The sequence below is a fragment of the Procambarus clarkii genome, chromosome 54 (assembly GCF_040958095.1).
Source record: "Procambarus clarkii isolate CNS0578487 chromosome 54, FALCON_Pclarkii_2.0, whole genome shotgun sequence".
Lineage (NCBI taxonomy): Eukaryota > Metazoa > Arthropoda > Malacostraca > Decapoda > Cambaridae > Procambarus > Procambarus clarkii.
This window is the reverse complement of record NC_091203.1, coordinates 25672439-25688587: the sequence shown is the minus strand read 5'-3', so window position 1 is coordinate 25688587 and position 16149 is coordinate 25672439. Positions and strand designations below refer to the sequence as shown.

At 38.0% G+C, this 16149-nt stretch overlaps 1 protein-coding gene across 3 annotated transcripts in view; it reads right to left on the bottom strand.

Moving 5' to 3' along the window:
• Positions 1 to 969: 969 nt before the first annotated feature.
• LOC123771323 (microtubule-associated tumor suppressor 1 homolog) overlaps positions 970 to 16149 on the bottom strand; it is a 358321-nt gene continuing 343141 nt past the window's right edge. For all 3 annotated transcript variants that reach the window (XM_069305205.1, XM_069305206.1, XM_069305207.1), the window contains 8 exons: positions 14608 to 14754; positions 13542 to 13597; positions 12648 to 12779; positions 12231 to 12413; positions 9460 to 9641; positions 8411 to 8562; positions 4945 to 5023; positions 970 to 3846 (listed from right to left, as the gene is read on the bottom strand). In XM_069305205.1, coding sequence (XP_069161306.1) covers positions 2673 to 3846; positions 4945 to 5023; positions 8411 to 8562; positions 9460 to 9641; positions 12231 to 12413; positions 12648 to 12779; positions 13542 to 13597; positions 14608 to 14754 — 2105 coding nt within the window. In that variant the 3' untranslated portion in view covers positions 970 to 2672. The remainder of the gene's footprint in view (positions 3847 to 4944; positions 5024 to 8410; positions 8563 to 9459; positions 9642 to 12230; positions 12414 to 12647; positions 12780 to 13541; positions 13598 to 14607; positions 14755 to 16149) is intronic.

The following is a 16149-nucleotide window of genomic DNA, read 5'->3' as shown; positions in this document are numbered from 1 at the left end:
AAGATTAACACTTTAGTCCGGGCATGACGCAGCATTGCGTCATCCGTTTACTGTCGGTAATCTCGGGGATGACGCAGCATTGCGTCATCCACTAAAATAATTGCCAAAAATCAGTTTTTTTTTCGATTTTTGGGGGACTGTTTGGTAACTGTTAACAAGCTGAATGCAATCTGACTACAATACAAACATGACAGGTGTTTATCACTTTGACCAAATGATCAAATATCACTTCATAAGGAAAACTCACAAATGGACGAAGAAAATGACCATCTATTTTGTGCAAATGGCTATCTACAATGCTTGTGTAATGTACAACTACTACACAAAAAATACTAAACTATAATACTACATATACTAAAATACTAAATACTAAAGATTTGTGGGCAGGAATTGGGAGTGTAGCTGGAAGGCGCCTGGGCGCTCACTCGCGGTTAACGCGTGGCCCGTCTTCAACTCGTCGGCGGGTGGAGCGTGACCAGGTTTTTTATTTTGTATGCTAATGTTCCTCTAGAGAATTCTATTGCAAACCCATTGATACCAAACCTAGGACAAAAATTGAGGTGACCAGAGTGAAAAGAGTGAACACATTTTATCGCTTTTGCGCGCTCCTGGGTAACTCGTTCGCACTTTCTCTGTTTGCTGCGGTTAATTAGCTGGGCTTTTGGAGTTTATATGCATTTAGTGCTGTAGAGAATTCTATTGCGAACACAATGATACCAAATTTAATCTCGTAGGACGAGAATTAAGGTGACAAAGTTGAAGAGAGTATACACTTTTCAGAATTAACGCGCACTCCCGTGAAAGGCTGGGACCCAAATCGCACAGTTGAGGGGTGGCGGGCGGGGCACGCCAAAGTGTTAACGTGTTCATGACAGTACAGTATTTAGAACAATACATTAAAATTCAGGAATAAACAAAACTGAAGTGTGCAGTCAATTATCTGAAATATGGGGTATCTAAAGAAGTGAAATCGAGCTTTGCTTTATTTCTAAATCCTACAGTAAGATCACATCAGGGCTTTAAACTTAATAGCTTGGTAGTAATATAGATGTAAAATAACATCACATCAGGACTTTGAACTTATTATAAACAATGCTGTAATACTCTTAAATCATTAAACCAAGACACATTAAGAATATGTGAGGGCAATAGTGGTCACTATCTGCAAAGAAAATAAAAAGAATAAATTGGAAGATTTTATTTTCACTACATCATTGGCGAAATTTGCAATTTTGTGTTTCTCGGAAAGAACTACTGCATGGCTGTCTCCCTTATTTGCAAAACAAAGTAAAGAGAGCCTCCGTTTGCTTTCCTTAAAGCACAAAATTTTCAACACCAGTCACCTAACCCTTATTACCTTGGCAGACTGACCTAATGAGCCCTAGCACTGTTACCACGTTGCACACTTGGTAGAAAAACAGGTATCACATGGCACCACATTGCATATGTAGACGTGTGTGTTCCTGCAAATGGTATGCAGAAACGGCCACAAACTGATTTATGTAGACAAATATTCTGGCCATGGTGTGTGCCTTCAGTTGCCATTATGGCACTTTAAGTAATAATATATCTGGGTAATATTGTCATCTTGCAGCAAGTCTGATATAGTTTAGTAATAGATCATTTAAGACTATATAATAACAAGGAGTATGACCATTAAAGAGTTCATCAGTTAACAAGAATTAACAATAATAGAAGCCGAGGACACAGTACATGGCCAGAGCAAAAATTGAAGGCATGTACGAGTTACATCACTCATCAGCGTAGCCGAGCACACGCCCCATGGTCCATTGATTTACAACGTTTTGCCATTGTCAACAAAACTGTACTGGCATAGTATATAAATTGAAAACATACATAAACAATCTTTGCGCTTTTTTCATTGTGCATGAAATAAATTAGTTACCTCGAACTTCTGATAGGGGCACAAGCTCTTTAGTTGAATTTTTAAATACATCATGCTCTTACCAAATATATTACACTATAGTGTGAGTGATAATATATATCCTGTATTTTCAGCTACATGGAAATTATGTACAACCAACTGCTGAGTGTCAAACAACCATTATCATTTAGGTAACATTCAGTGGGTTGTCATACTGCTCAGCATGGAACCAGGCATAGTGCACCTATTATAAATTCAAACATTCTCCAAGAAGGTTTTTCATTGTTGCACGTAAACATGGACGCCACAAGTAGTGACTAAACAAACAGGTTTTTTAAGGCAAAACTCCATAATGTTCTTATTGCTTATGGTTACACAGAGGCAATGAGAACACTGGGAGAATGACTCCTACTTGCCACCATAGTTCAGCTGCTTGGCTTGACTGCAGCAAAAAGGAGGATGGGGGGGGGGGGTATGGTAAGGTCTGTTCTGTGGGCTTGCACAGCTTGACTAGAAAATAAACACAACACGAACTGGCCAACAAGTGATTCATCTAGTGAATGGTATTGGCAATTTGAATTCCCATCAGGAAGGTGCCCTTGCAACCAGCAACCAAACACACAAGCTGAAATGCACAAGGGCAATTAGGAGCAATATCTGCACAAAAGAAATTGTACCACCTTAGAGATCACTTGTATCATGGCAAGTCAGAAAGCTGTGGCAGTGTTTTAGTCGTTCGCAGTCGTTCGTCAGGTGTCGGTCGAGAGGAAGGAGGTTAGCTGCGGCATCACAGCTCGTGCATCTCGGAGCTAGATGTGATATCCACATCCTCAGACCAGCTGACATCCATGTTATTTCCCTCATTGTGAGGATTTACATTGTTATCATCAGAATCCGAGGATGGTGCAGAAGAAACGCGTCTTCGAGAAGGTCGTTTTCCTCGGCTGGGAAGTGGTTCAATAGTAAGGGGGTCACCAGTATATTGTTTTAATAGTTCATCAGTTATCATAGCTTCACCAGCACCTTCCTTTGGGCACCATGGTCCATTTTTCCGACCAAGAGGTTGATGGTTAGAAGAGCCCTGTTTACTATGTCGCTCACCATCACTACTGTCACTGTCAGAGTCTGTAGACGATTCTCCTTTTATAATGTCACACTGAGAAAGTTCAGAGTCACTTGCAGCCTCGGAGCTACTTGTGAGTCCAACTCCAGACAATTCCACAACTTCAATAAACTGATGGGTACCACTTGGAGTTTCTTCATACTCGTCCTCATCTGGGTCTTCCAGAAGATGATGTTCCATTCTGCTTCTTACTGGCGATCCATTTTGTCGCGAGGCATTTATTTTAGAAGGAGATTTCGGTGTGTGAACAGGCACAGTCCATGCCAAGCCAGTAGGAGATATTCTATCCATTTCACTGCCACCTTCACTGCTTTCTGATGTGGTTCGCCTAGATCCCGGCCGACTACCATGACCGTTAGTATCAAGGGATTTTCCATTTACAACGTTAGGCTTTTCATTTGACACTCTCGCTTTTCTATTTATTTCCTTCTGTTTCCCATTTATGTCCTTTGGCTTATCATCAATATGTAATCCATTTTTATTCATAGTGTTTGCTCTATTGTTATGAATGACTCTTCGTACATGTGTGGGAGTGCGTGGTCTGTCTACAGCACTCAAAGATGCTGTCCGTTGTGGCCGGGGTCTGGGTGATGGTGGTATATCTAAAAAATAATCATCAGACTGGGAGTCATTAAGATCTAGAATAAAGGAGACAGAATTTGACTTCTCCACCACAGCTTTCACACATGGTGATGGTGGGGGAGATTCAAAAGAAACCTCGTGAATTTTATCATCTCCGTCAATACCATCCACAGGAGTAAGACCAAGCCGGGACCTGCGCTTGTTTAAGTCACATTTGGAGGGCGATACTTTTCCTGATGGAGACCAAACGCCTACCCTGCGAACAAAAATTTCACCATATGAGTACATACCAAGTTAACTGGCACACTGTCAGAAATTAGTTACAAAAGTTATTTACCTGTTCAGTTGATCCTCTGGAAGGTCCACAAATTTGGGTGAAATACAGTATGGTACTAAAAAAAATTATAGCAGGTTTGGCATTTTCCTATCGTGAGGAAGACATTAGGACAGCAAACTAGCACACAAAAATAATGCTTTATATAAGTAAGCCATTGCCAAAGCATCAACATAATGAAATTGGTATTTTATCAATTATGAAGCCCTACTTTCTTTAAAAGTATTTAAAATTATAAACATTCGTAGAAAAATTAAGGCTATCAAAACACGTTTATGTGACTAATAAAAAATACTGAACAAAGCTGTCATGCAATAATACTCGAAGGAAAAATAAACTGGAAACAGGTTACCAAAATCTATAGCTATCAAGAGAGGGAGGGGGAAGGGAGGGGGGGGGGTAAAATTAACTTGGGTGCTTAGATTTCTGAAACAATAAATCAGCAATAAAGTTCACTAGATCAGAATTTATGCACAAGTTGAATAGTTGTGATCCAAATTTACATCACTCGGGAGCAAGGTTTTATTTTATTATTCAAAATTTGCTATTTATATAGAGTAATAAGTAATTAAACTTTTTTCTAGGAAAGTCAAATAATATAAGTTTCAGTAATAGCTGGAAAACATATCCAGTAACATATTATTAGTATTTATATGCAACTTTAAATAAATTAAAAATGGCTATTTTTGCATTTTCAGAAAGTAACTGATAACAGACGAGTTCTATTGAGCTGATTAGGGAGTTTTCTGCAACAATTTATCAAATTCTGTCAACTTTGTACTTAACAGGTTTACTACTGGATGGGTTCTCAAAGAGCAAGCAAACTAGACTTCTCTGATTTAGTGCAAACCACATTTTCTGGAAGAAAAATGCTATGAGAATCAAACATTACAAATGAGTAGCTTAAGGAGGGGAAAAGGTGTGCAGGTCCTCTAGCACTTAGGAGTGCAAGAATGCAAAGCAGTGGGTGGGGTGCTGGAATGCAAGGCAGTGGGTGATGGGGAGTGCAGGAACACGTACCTGGGTGATCGGGGGGCAGCCTGAGGGGAGGGCGCCCCCTCTTGGCGCCGTGGTGCTACTGAAGAGCGGCTCACGAGATCTGTAAAAGGTGACCCGAGCGTCAGGTGCAGGCCGGTGGTCAGACCAGTGGGGTACGGAAGCATGGAGTGGGAGGGCCGATGGTGCCTTAATAATCGGTACTATTAACCAAGCTAAAATTTTGAATGTCCAAAAACTGAAGGGCAAGAACCCTTAGCATACATTGTCAGATTTAGATTTATATAATGACATTTGTGTACTATAGGCAAAACATGTTCTTTTCATTATTATGAAACAATAAGCTGCATTAAGAGTTAATACTAAACTACTAGCACAAAACTCACTACATGACACTTTATTCATGCAAAGGCTGAATCACATTTCTGCAAGTTATTCATTATGCATGAGGGAAACTGAAGCATTCATCATTTAGCTTCCCTTTTTTTTGTCTTCAGTAACTGTATAGCAATCTGGTCTTACCATCGGCTTCTTGTGTGCATGTGCAGCATTCCACAGCATTATCCAAAGTGTTACTGCATTTTTAATATCTTAAACTAAAAACATTATAACCTTCATAATACTGTATATTGATATCCAGAATTGAATTATGCCAGCCACATTCTTCCAAAGTTAAAATAGAACCAATAAGACCTCCACCAGAATATTGTGCTTTGGATAAGACTTCATGCAATATAAGAACCTGTGGAGGCAAGCACATGCAGCCCAAGCCCAGCAAGTGAAGGCAAATCACTCGGCTCACCAAGATAAAATTTATATTAAAGGGAAAACTTAATAGCTAAGAGATTTCTTAACACAAAAACTACTCCCATTTTAGTACAGTATTTGATCAAAACTAGTAACATGTAAAAATGGAGATCGGTGTACAAACATGGATCTACCTCGTCTATGCCCTCCGAAAAGACATCTGAAGCCTTGTAAAGAGGTTATGTCTTTAAACATAGTGCTGACATAAGTATTGAGCATAGTTATTATTATTATTATTATTATTATTGTGAGGGGAAAAAATTCTGAATAACCTTAATTTCATTCCCAAGTATTGACACTTATTTCTACATCTATGCCCTCTATAAACATGTCTAGCCATATGGAATGTTTCAACTTTGCCTGCTTAACAGCAGGCGGATCATGCAATATTTGTAAGAATTTAAAAACTGCCTGTCAATTCATTAGTATTAAAACACCCAACATCTATGCTCAACATATTGAATGAATGTTGCAAATTAGTGAAATGCTATGGTAACAAAATATTTACTTTCAACAAAAATATATAATCAAGAAAGGTAAGTTGGAAAGCATGAGACGGCAGTTAAAGTAAGTTAATAGCAGCAGCAGCAACACTACTATAGTTCAGAACACAGTGGAGCTCGAGATAGGCAAACTCTCACAACACGCTACATATGATGTAAGAGAAAAGTCCCAGCAAACACAAATTTTTGTTTTCACCAAGTCTAGATGGATCTATCAATGACGTTACTAACTGCAAACAATTTTACACAAGTAACACAATTTCTGCTTGCTATGCATCTGGCACATTGCCAAGATAAACAGCATATAATCTGCCATGTTTTATCCACTTTAACATAGTAAGTATTCACTATGAAGAATATTTTAAGCCCTGTATATCATGGGACTAAACCTGAACCCCTTGAGCAGAAGCACGTTTGGTCTCATCATGAGTGAGTGATCCATCAAGCAGATTTGATCCCATCTTGTGGCTTCAACATTTTCTCATATACTGTATCCTATACTTGTGGTTTTACAGTATTCTGTATATTAAATCTTCAAGCAAGCAGTAGCAATTCTGACCTAAATAATACAATAAATTGAGAAATTTCAATTTCCTCCTGAGAATCAATTTATTACTATACTATTAAATTAAAGTGTTAATTCCGAATGATATTAAAATAGTTGTTCACGAACCAGGTCTAAAATACCCCAGTGATGGATCAAATATCGGTCCTCAAACACTCAACTAACCTGATCCTCAATCAATACTTACATTCTTTTCACAAAGTAAAAAGTCCTAAAATATTTTGGGCATACAAGCAATGTAGTCATTAGAACAATACAGTAGATAGTGATCTTTAAAAATATAATAATGTATTAGGATAGGTATATTCTAGCAAAGCCAATAATATCCATCACATTTCAGGTAAATCTTTAACTTAAAGAAAATGTTTGAGGTATACAGTACTTACAGTGATTACAAAGTTTATAAAAGTTGCCAATCGTAACCCGTAAACTTTGAGGTGTGAAACAAGTTTTATAAGAGTGTAAGTGGACTATCTGGGTATAGTCTTTTTTCACTATTTGCCCTCATTCACCCACCAATGCTTGAGTACCTGGTTTTAACAAGATTGGGGAATCAGGTCGGAATAAGTAGGGCAAGCCTCAAAACGAGCCGTAGGAAGGGAAAAGCTCTACAGCTGCCAATAAGAGTCTGAAGTTATCTTGCGCCTGTATCATCTGTTGCATAAAAAAATAAGATCTCTGCCATCAATAGATGGCTGTGAAGTTTAGATAAGCTGCTGAAAAGAAGCACATAGCCCTTTGTCTAAATATGAAGATTATGACTTACTGTACAGTACTTAAGATGAACTAAACTGTTTATACCAATATGAAATTAGTAAATACTGTAGTAATAATATACAGTACTAATTTCTAATATGAGAAAAAGAGCCTAGATATACAATACACAATAATTCCTATCTAATAGCAAGTGTAAGAGTGTGCATGAATTGAGGATAAAAACCCACACTTGTGTATTTGTGAAATTTAGGTAAAAAAATTACACCAAGTCTTTCGTACTCTTCTGACAGCTTTCCCAATATCCGAGTGTGTGGTTAGGACGAGACTTGCATCTCGACGTCTAATGAACTCGACGTTGAGATGTATGTCTCGTGCAATTTTATGACGAGTCATATGGAGGTTGGGGTCGGCCCCTATGTCTTCTTCCTTGAAGGGAAGAGTAAGTTTTCTATCCCTTCATCTTGAAGGAAATCAGCCACTACACTTCCTTCAAATAAGTTGAATATGAAACGTGTAACCATTTTTTTTTTTTTATTAAATGGCTAGTGATGTAGTAAGACAGGAAAGGTGTGTGAGGTAGAGCGATGGGATAGGTCGTGTGCGTGTGTGAAGATTAGGAGGGTCTATGTGGTTAGAGACTGGGGGATGTGCGTGTGAACAGATTGGACAAGTGTGTGTGAGGGTGTTGGGAAGGTTGTACGAGTCGGAATACAGCGTGAGGGAGTTAGGGGAGACTGTATGTGTCAGTGTGTGTGTGTGTTTGGGAGAGACAGGGAGGGAGTGCATGGAGGAAGACTCGGATGTGTAGAAAAGGTCTGGGCACAAGGTCAACCTGGGCACAGCTGGGGACCCCATGTAGTGCCTTTACAAGATTTAACTCAATAACAAAGCAACATACCGAGAGTTGAAGAAGGCATGGAGGTAGACATAATCTCTTCTCGTTGTCGGAGTTTCCATGCCAGTTCCTCATTTTCCAAGCTGAGTCGCTTGTTAGCATTGGATTCTCTCTGGTAAGTTTCAACTAAAAGTCTGTGTTCATTCACAAGTTGCCTGCATAAGACAAAATTACAATATCAATGCTGTACAACAAAACCATTTTTGCAAACAAGAAAATTCAATTAAAAAATGTTCATTCAAAAGTAATCTTAAGAAAATGTTCGAGATTAAACTAAGGTGGACAACAAGAAGCAAAGTAGTACAAGTGTGCTCTGAAGTAACTAGTATTAAAATTGGAAACAATTTTATATAGAACCAAATGAACTGATAAATCTTCCTGTAAAGGACATTTCAATACAAATTAAAACTATAGGTGTTTGTTACATTTGCTTTTTATTTGTTTAGATTCATAAAGAGCAGTAAGGTGGAGCGATTTCAACTGTAGGGAAAAAATATGGGAAGAGATGCTAGAAATAGCAATAAGCTTTATATATATTTGGGAGCAGTTAAAAAAAAAATGTAGCTTTTTATATTAACATTATACATTCACACAACACCCCACAACAGTAGGGGTGTGTGGGTGGGTGGGACGTGTGTGCGTGTGTTCATCATTACATCATCTTTGTAATAATAATGTTTATTCAGGTAAAAGTACACACATTCAAAATGAGTTACAAACGATGTTGGATTTCAGGATGAATAACCAATTTTGCAACAGTTAAACATACTTTTGCATTAAATGCTACTTTAGTGTATACTGTGTCTAGTAAAATATGTACAAATCAATTAATATAACTAAATTACCGTGATCACAATAGTTTAATTTCTAATTTGGACAATCATAATGAATATTCGATACTCATTTTAAAATTTCAATTATAGTGTGTTTACAAAATATTTCTATCAAACCTTTCTTGTAGTTTAATTTCTAATTTGGACAATCATAATGAATATTCGATACTCATTTTAAAATTTCAATTATAGTGTGTTTACAAAATATTTCTATCAAACCTTTCTTGTAGCCCTTTCTTCTCCATCTGAGCTTGGAGGTCCTCAGTCTTGGCTTGGAGGGCTCTGGCCCTGTCTCGAGCAACTTCCAGGTCACTTGCCAATCTATCCATCTCGATCACTTGCCCACGAAGGTCGTGAATTTCAGCATTCTTCATTTCCACCACTGTCTTGAGCGAGTCCACCTGAGAATATGTACAAGAAACTGAATACAGTACAATATTTCCAGTACATAGAGTAAAATTATATCTCCAGTTAACATGACACATGATAAATACAGTCATTCACACATTATACAACCCTCACTGTGCCCAATAAACCATTTTATCATGCCCGAAACGCTTTGCGTAATAGTGGCTTTAGGCATTGTATGTACTAGCTCTACCTATAAGTCAAACAATCTTTGTAAATATTTATTGTATGTATGTACCTTACCTAAATAAAATTGTATTGTATTGTATTGTATTATTTCACTCGTGTAATGTTTAAGGTATGGATAAAACTTAGAAAGATTTAACTAGCATGAAATGTTCTTTCTACAGTTGACCACCAGTAGTGTGGTCAGAGTGCAAGGTGTACGATCCATCAATTTTTATGTTTATTTTTAAGATAGTGTTACTGAATCTTATAAGCACATAATTTCCAAAATATTTAATTTATATACACCACCAATACAGTACCTTGCACATAATGGTGAGGACAGGAAGCCGGTGGCTTGTCAAAGGTTTCCCCCCCCACCCCATTTGTCTTTTTTCAAAGTGGATTTTAAAGCTCGGTAAAGTTTGAGCATTAACGGCTTTGGCGGGTAGGCAGTTCCAAGGGTTTATAACCCTGTGAGTGAAAAAGCATCTGTTTTCAGTCCTACATTGTGGCTTGTTGCACTTGAAACCATTACTCCTTGTTTGTGTTACATCTGACCTTTTGAAGACATTTTCCAGATCAACATCCTCCAAATTGTTCAGTACAAGTATTTTAAAAGTTTCAATCCACCTTGTCATGCCTGGTTTACAGTGACAGGGACCCTCAACCATTCCTGATATGTGAGTTGACTTGGCTCTGGAATGATATGCATTGCCTGGTGTTGAACTTTCTCCAGAGCAGCTGTATCCTTCTGAAGATGAGGTCTCCATGTTTGGATACAGAAATACAAATGGGGGCATACCAGAGATTTAGATAACTGAATCACTACCTTCAAATTCTTGAAGTCATAGGTACGCTTGATTATTCCAAAGGTTTCTTGAGGTTATCTTGAGATGATTTCGGGGCCTTTTTAGTGTCCCCGCGGCCCGGTCCTCGACTAGGCCTCCACCCCCAGCAAGCAGCCCGTGACAGCTGACCAACACCCAGGTACCGAATTTACTGCTAGGTAACAGGGGTATAGGGTGAAAGAAACTCTGCCCATTGTTTCTCGCCAGCGCCTGGGATCGAACCCAGGACCACAGGATCACAAGTCCAGCGTGCTGTCCGCTCGGCCAACCGGCTCCCATAAAGGTTTGGTCAGCTTTTTTGACTGCTACTCATACCTGTTGTGCAACTTTAATCGAGTAATGGATTTTGACTCCAAGGTTCTTTTCTTCATCAATCTGTTGTAATGTTATTAATTTGGTACTTGTGGTGTAAGTGGTTATGCCCCCACATGAAGGGTCTTGCATTTGTCAATATTAAAAAGCATTTATCAGTCATCTGACCATTTGTGGAGTGCCTGTAGATCACTTTGTAAGACTTCAACATCATTATCATTTCCAACTTTACCATAAATGTTAGTGTCATCTGCAAATTTGATGATGTTGTTTGTAATATTCTCATCTATCATTGATGTATTTGACTAAAAGGGTTAGCCCCAAAATGGACCTCTGTGGTATCCCACTTGCTACATTTCTTTAATCAGATATTTACCATTTAGTGCCAATTTTTTTATTATTATTATTGTTGCACACTAACAGTCCATTTCAAGCTGCGGAACTTGCTGACCTGAAGAACATACATAAAATATTCACTGCCCAAATCCACTAAATTAAACATTTAAATTATTGGGACCACTTAACATTTCTAACTGTTCTAAAGAACAGGGGCGAGATACATAATTGACACACTGAAAATATTGGAGGGATATTCTAAATCTGCACACTGAACAATTCCTTAAAGAGACCAGGTGACAATGTAGAATGTGCAAAACAGCCCAATTGAAAAGTAGGGGTTCCTCCCTCAGCTTAAACTCGGTTATAAGTATCTCTGGAATTTGCATTACCTCCTCCTGTAGGTAGTAAATGTGGGCGATTGTAATCTTTCCACTGCTGTCCACTGGACGAGTTGTAGTGTACACGATATCCAAATAAAATTACGTTACTCGCTCACTGCATATGCAAGTTGCTCATAACAATATACCTTAAGCTGTTATACCCGCTAACTTAATTTATCAAAACTAACTTGCATAGCTAAATAAATTTTGGGGTGCAGTCCTTGAGTCCATTATGTGCCTCAAACCTTTTCCACTACCACCTAGGATGGGTATAGGATGCATAATAAATGAACTAAATTCTCTCAAAACAAAGGACATAATTAGCCAACTTACTTTGGAGTTCAAGAGGGAACTTTATGAACACCATACAACCAGACCATCAGGCCTGGTCAGACTAGATTGCAGGGACAACGATCCTCAGAGCAAGTTCAGGGCAAGGTAAGACTATGTTACGAGAAAAAAATACTAATTGGGTCAAATAGATAGTGAAAAAAAAAAATCAGGAGTACTGATATATAGTATCACAATGACTTACCTCACTCTTGAGAGATGAGCACATATTTCGTACAGCCTGAAGTCTGTGATCAGTATCATTAAGTAGGGTTTCCTCTAGTTTCTTCGACTCGATCTTTAGAGCTTCTTTGTCTTGAATCAGGCGGAAGTTCGCCTCTTCTAATTCACGTTCACGAGCTCGGCGAGATGTTTCTAACTCGCGCAACTGAAAAAAATATTTGTTCATTTAACAATTGCCGTAATTAAAACGAAGATAAAATTTATCAATTCATCAACATTGTTATCTATTTTAAGACTAACATTAATCAAATTTTAACACTTAAATAATTTAATTTCATGATTACTACATTTCATCCAACTTCCACAGTTCCCCTAAACACGTTTAAAATGTTTCGGAATGTTCAACTTCCCCCCCCCCTTTTTCCCCCCCTCATTGTACCTTGTGTGTGTGCTGGGTATTTAGTTCTTGAACAGCACACAGATGTTTCTCATGCTGAAGATCTAGCTTATTGCGCCACTCTCCCTCCAGCTGCTCTACCTCGGCAGAATGGGCCCTGCTCAGTGCCTCACGCTGCAAACATTCACAATGTCGAGCAATAAGAAAATAATAACCAATATCTGCAATGAATTATACTGTGGAAATGTTATAGAACCAATTGTAACAGTCCTTTAAAGTACTGAATGTTCACTAAAAACAATGCTTTCTTACTTACGTTAATGTCAAAATAATACTTGGCCAATAATGCTACATGATTCAATGTCCTTTATGTTACTTACACACTGTTCTGTACTGGAATTCATATCCAACAATGACAAAAAGGGTTGGGCCTGAAATGGACCCCCCCCCTCCTGTAATACCCCACAGGGGTACCACATGGGTACCCCTGCACTTCTTAAGCTATTTTCTACCATGTTCCCCCCCTTTTTTTATCTTTTAATATTTTTTTTCATTCAACACAATTTATACTTTAAGCTCAATTACTATTAAGTTTTAGTCTAAGTGTTTTTCCCCACCTCTCCTTGCCCAAAACGCTATGCGTACTAGTGGCTTTAGGTATTGTATGTACTACCTCTTTCTTTAAATCTAACAGAATGTTTGTACTCTAACTCTGCAACTATGTATGTACTGTTCCTAAATAAATTATTATTATTATTATTATTATTATTATTATTATTATTATTAAACAAGTAAAAACGAGTATCAACTCTTAACTACCATAAACTATCCATCCTATTTCAAAATCACAGGACTGTATCAATAGTAACATTTTAAATATGCATAACTTTTCATTTAATATATTGTACTAATTTAAATAATTAATGCATACGATACCTGGTTCTGCTGATCTTCAGTAAATTGGGACAATTCTTTCCTGTGTTTCTCCAGGGCTGAGGAAAAATATAGAATTTCTTATAATCACACAAAATGGTATGCAATATATTTGACAACATTGTACAACATTGTGTTATTAATGCTTTAAAGAAACGAATAAGTGAAAGACAGAACAAGGGAGGACTGTTTACACTTTAGTTGTTATGGGTTGAAGCTCCTTCCGATACTCCCACAACACCCGCAAGCACAACTAATTGAATTGAATTAAATTGAACACACACACACACACACACACACACACACACAACTATCACCTGAGGACCACATAAAGAACGTTGTGCGAGTAGCCTATGCTATACTTTCTAACTTCAGAATTGCTTTTGACTCCAAAGTCCTTTTCTTCAGCAATCAGCTGTAATGTTATTAATTTGATAGTTGTGGTGTGCGTTGCTATGACGCACACCACAACTTGCATATGTATTTGTCAATATTAAAAACCATTTGCCAGTCTTCTAATAGGAAGACCCTACCCTCCATTATTTTCCCCTTCATCTATTTTCACTGAACACTATCTTCATCAATAAACTAGGAGAGAAAATAACATTGAAATCTTTTAGAAAATAATATGCTAGATGAATCTTATTGAGGATGGAATGTGGTATTCAGTGCAATTTGCCATTTCGTGCAAAAATGGAGTGGCTCGGCGAGTTTTGACCCCGACCCGTCTATGACCATCCCGGTCATAGACGGACAGAGAATAGTGTATCTGGATACCAATTTAAAAATAAGGACACACACACTTTTATATAGATTAGCTGAAAAGGCAAAGTGAGAGGACTTACTGCTTAATTGCTTTGAAATACATTAAAGCCCATCAAAGGTGTTTGGTGTTGGGAAAGGAGGAACAATGGAAAATAGGATTAAAGCCTCTATAACAAAGACAAACTCTGATATTAATGTGATGCACAAAAGAAAAGCCCAAACAAAAAATGTATAAAAATATAAAGTTGTGTGTATTAACACTGTATTTACACACAATTAATACAAGTTTATGATAATAACTGACCCAAGTATATTTCATGTTGGTGTTGCTTGGCAAGTTGATCAAGGGAGTGATGATGTTGGTGCTCCAGCAGCTGCACCTTCTGGATGTGTTCTTCTGCACTTTTCACCTCGGCTTCCTGCAGTCGCCGAACTGCTGCACTACTTTCATCTGCAAATAGTAAGATACATTTTAATAAATATAGTGAAGGCATTATGTTGAAACACTGGAACTCTTCAATTTTAGTGTTTTAACATTGCGAAATTTATGTATTAAGCCAATTACACGAGTAAATTCTCTGAAGTTGTAGTTCATAGTTCAGCTAATACAGTAGTTCCTTGACAACTCTGGAGTGAATTCCACCCATACCTGGCACTTCTCAATCTTTCCGTTTGTCAATACTTTTCCTGATTATACCACATTCTTACAGGGATATTCCTTAATTCATTCTCCTCACCTGTTTTAAATATTTGTGTGGGTATTGGAATGTCTAAAACTCTGGCGCGACCACTGATGTAAAGTCATTCAGAGTATTAGCTGCCCTTGTATTGCCAATTATAACTTAGGTGGTCTCATCTTTCTGGGGTCCTAACAAGCCCTTTGCTTTGGTTTTACAGTACTAGTACTTTTTATATAGGCAGAGAGATAGACTTTGGATTTTCCTTTACACAGTATTTTGAACAAGTTTTCTTTCATAATTTCTTTTGGCTAATCCGATTTCCTGGGTGGCTGAATTTTAAGGCCCTTTTGAATATCTCAATCTATGTTGTTTTTTTGTGGATTGATACAGACTCCAGGTTATTAGAGCTTTTTACTACCTGTGTCATCCATCTAGTTTTCTATCTCTTTCTTGACATTTTTTTTTTAACAAGTGATGAGATTCTTGAGGTTTTTCCCAAGATACATTCGTACTTTGATCCTATATATATATACAAGAGTTGTTACATTCTTGTACAGCCACTAGTACGCGTAGCATTTCGGGCAAGTCCTTAATCCTATGGTCCCTGGAATACGATCCCCTGCCGCGAAGAATCGTTTTTTTCATCCAAGTACACATTTTACTGTTGCGTTAAACAGAGGCTACAGTTAAGGAATTGCGCCCAGTAAATCCTCCCCGGCCAGGATACGAACCCATGACATAGCGCTCGCGGAACGCCAGGCGAGTGTCTTACCACTACACCACGGAGACTTCTCTCTCATTCCTGATAGTTTGAAGGGTAGTCTAGATAGTAGTCATCCAGGACCCTTACAAGGGTTATAATTGTAGTCCATCTTAGAAATCTGATCGATTTCCATCCATCTTAGATTTCCTAAGATCCATCTTAGAAAAAGGAGCGAGCTTCTTCCCTACCTGTATTTGATCAATCCTACACTCTTCTCATATTAGCACAAGATCTAGAATGCTGTTCCCTCAGGTAGGCTGTCACATGCTATATGAGAAAGGAGTCTTTTTGCCAGGTCAAGAAATTCTCCTCCTTCCACCTGTGATGGTAAATTCATCCAATGTATTGTCTTGTGATTCAAGCCGCTCATTACAAGGGCTTGAGCTTCCACTGTTCCGTTGAT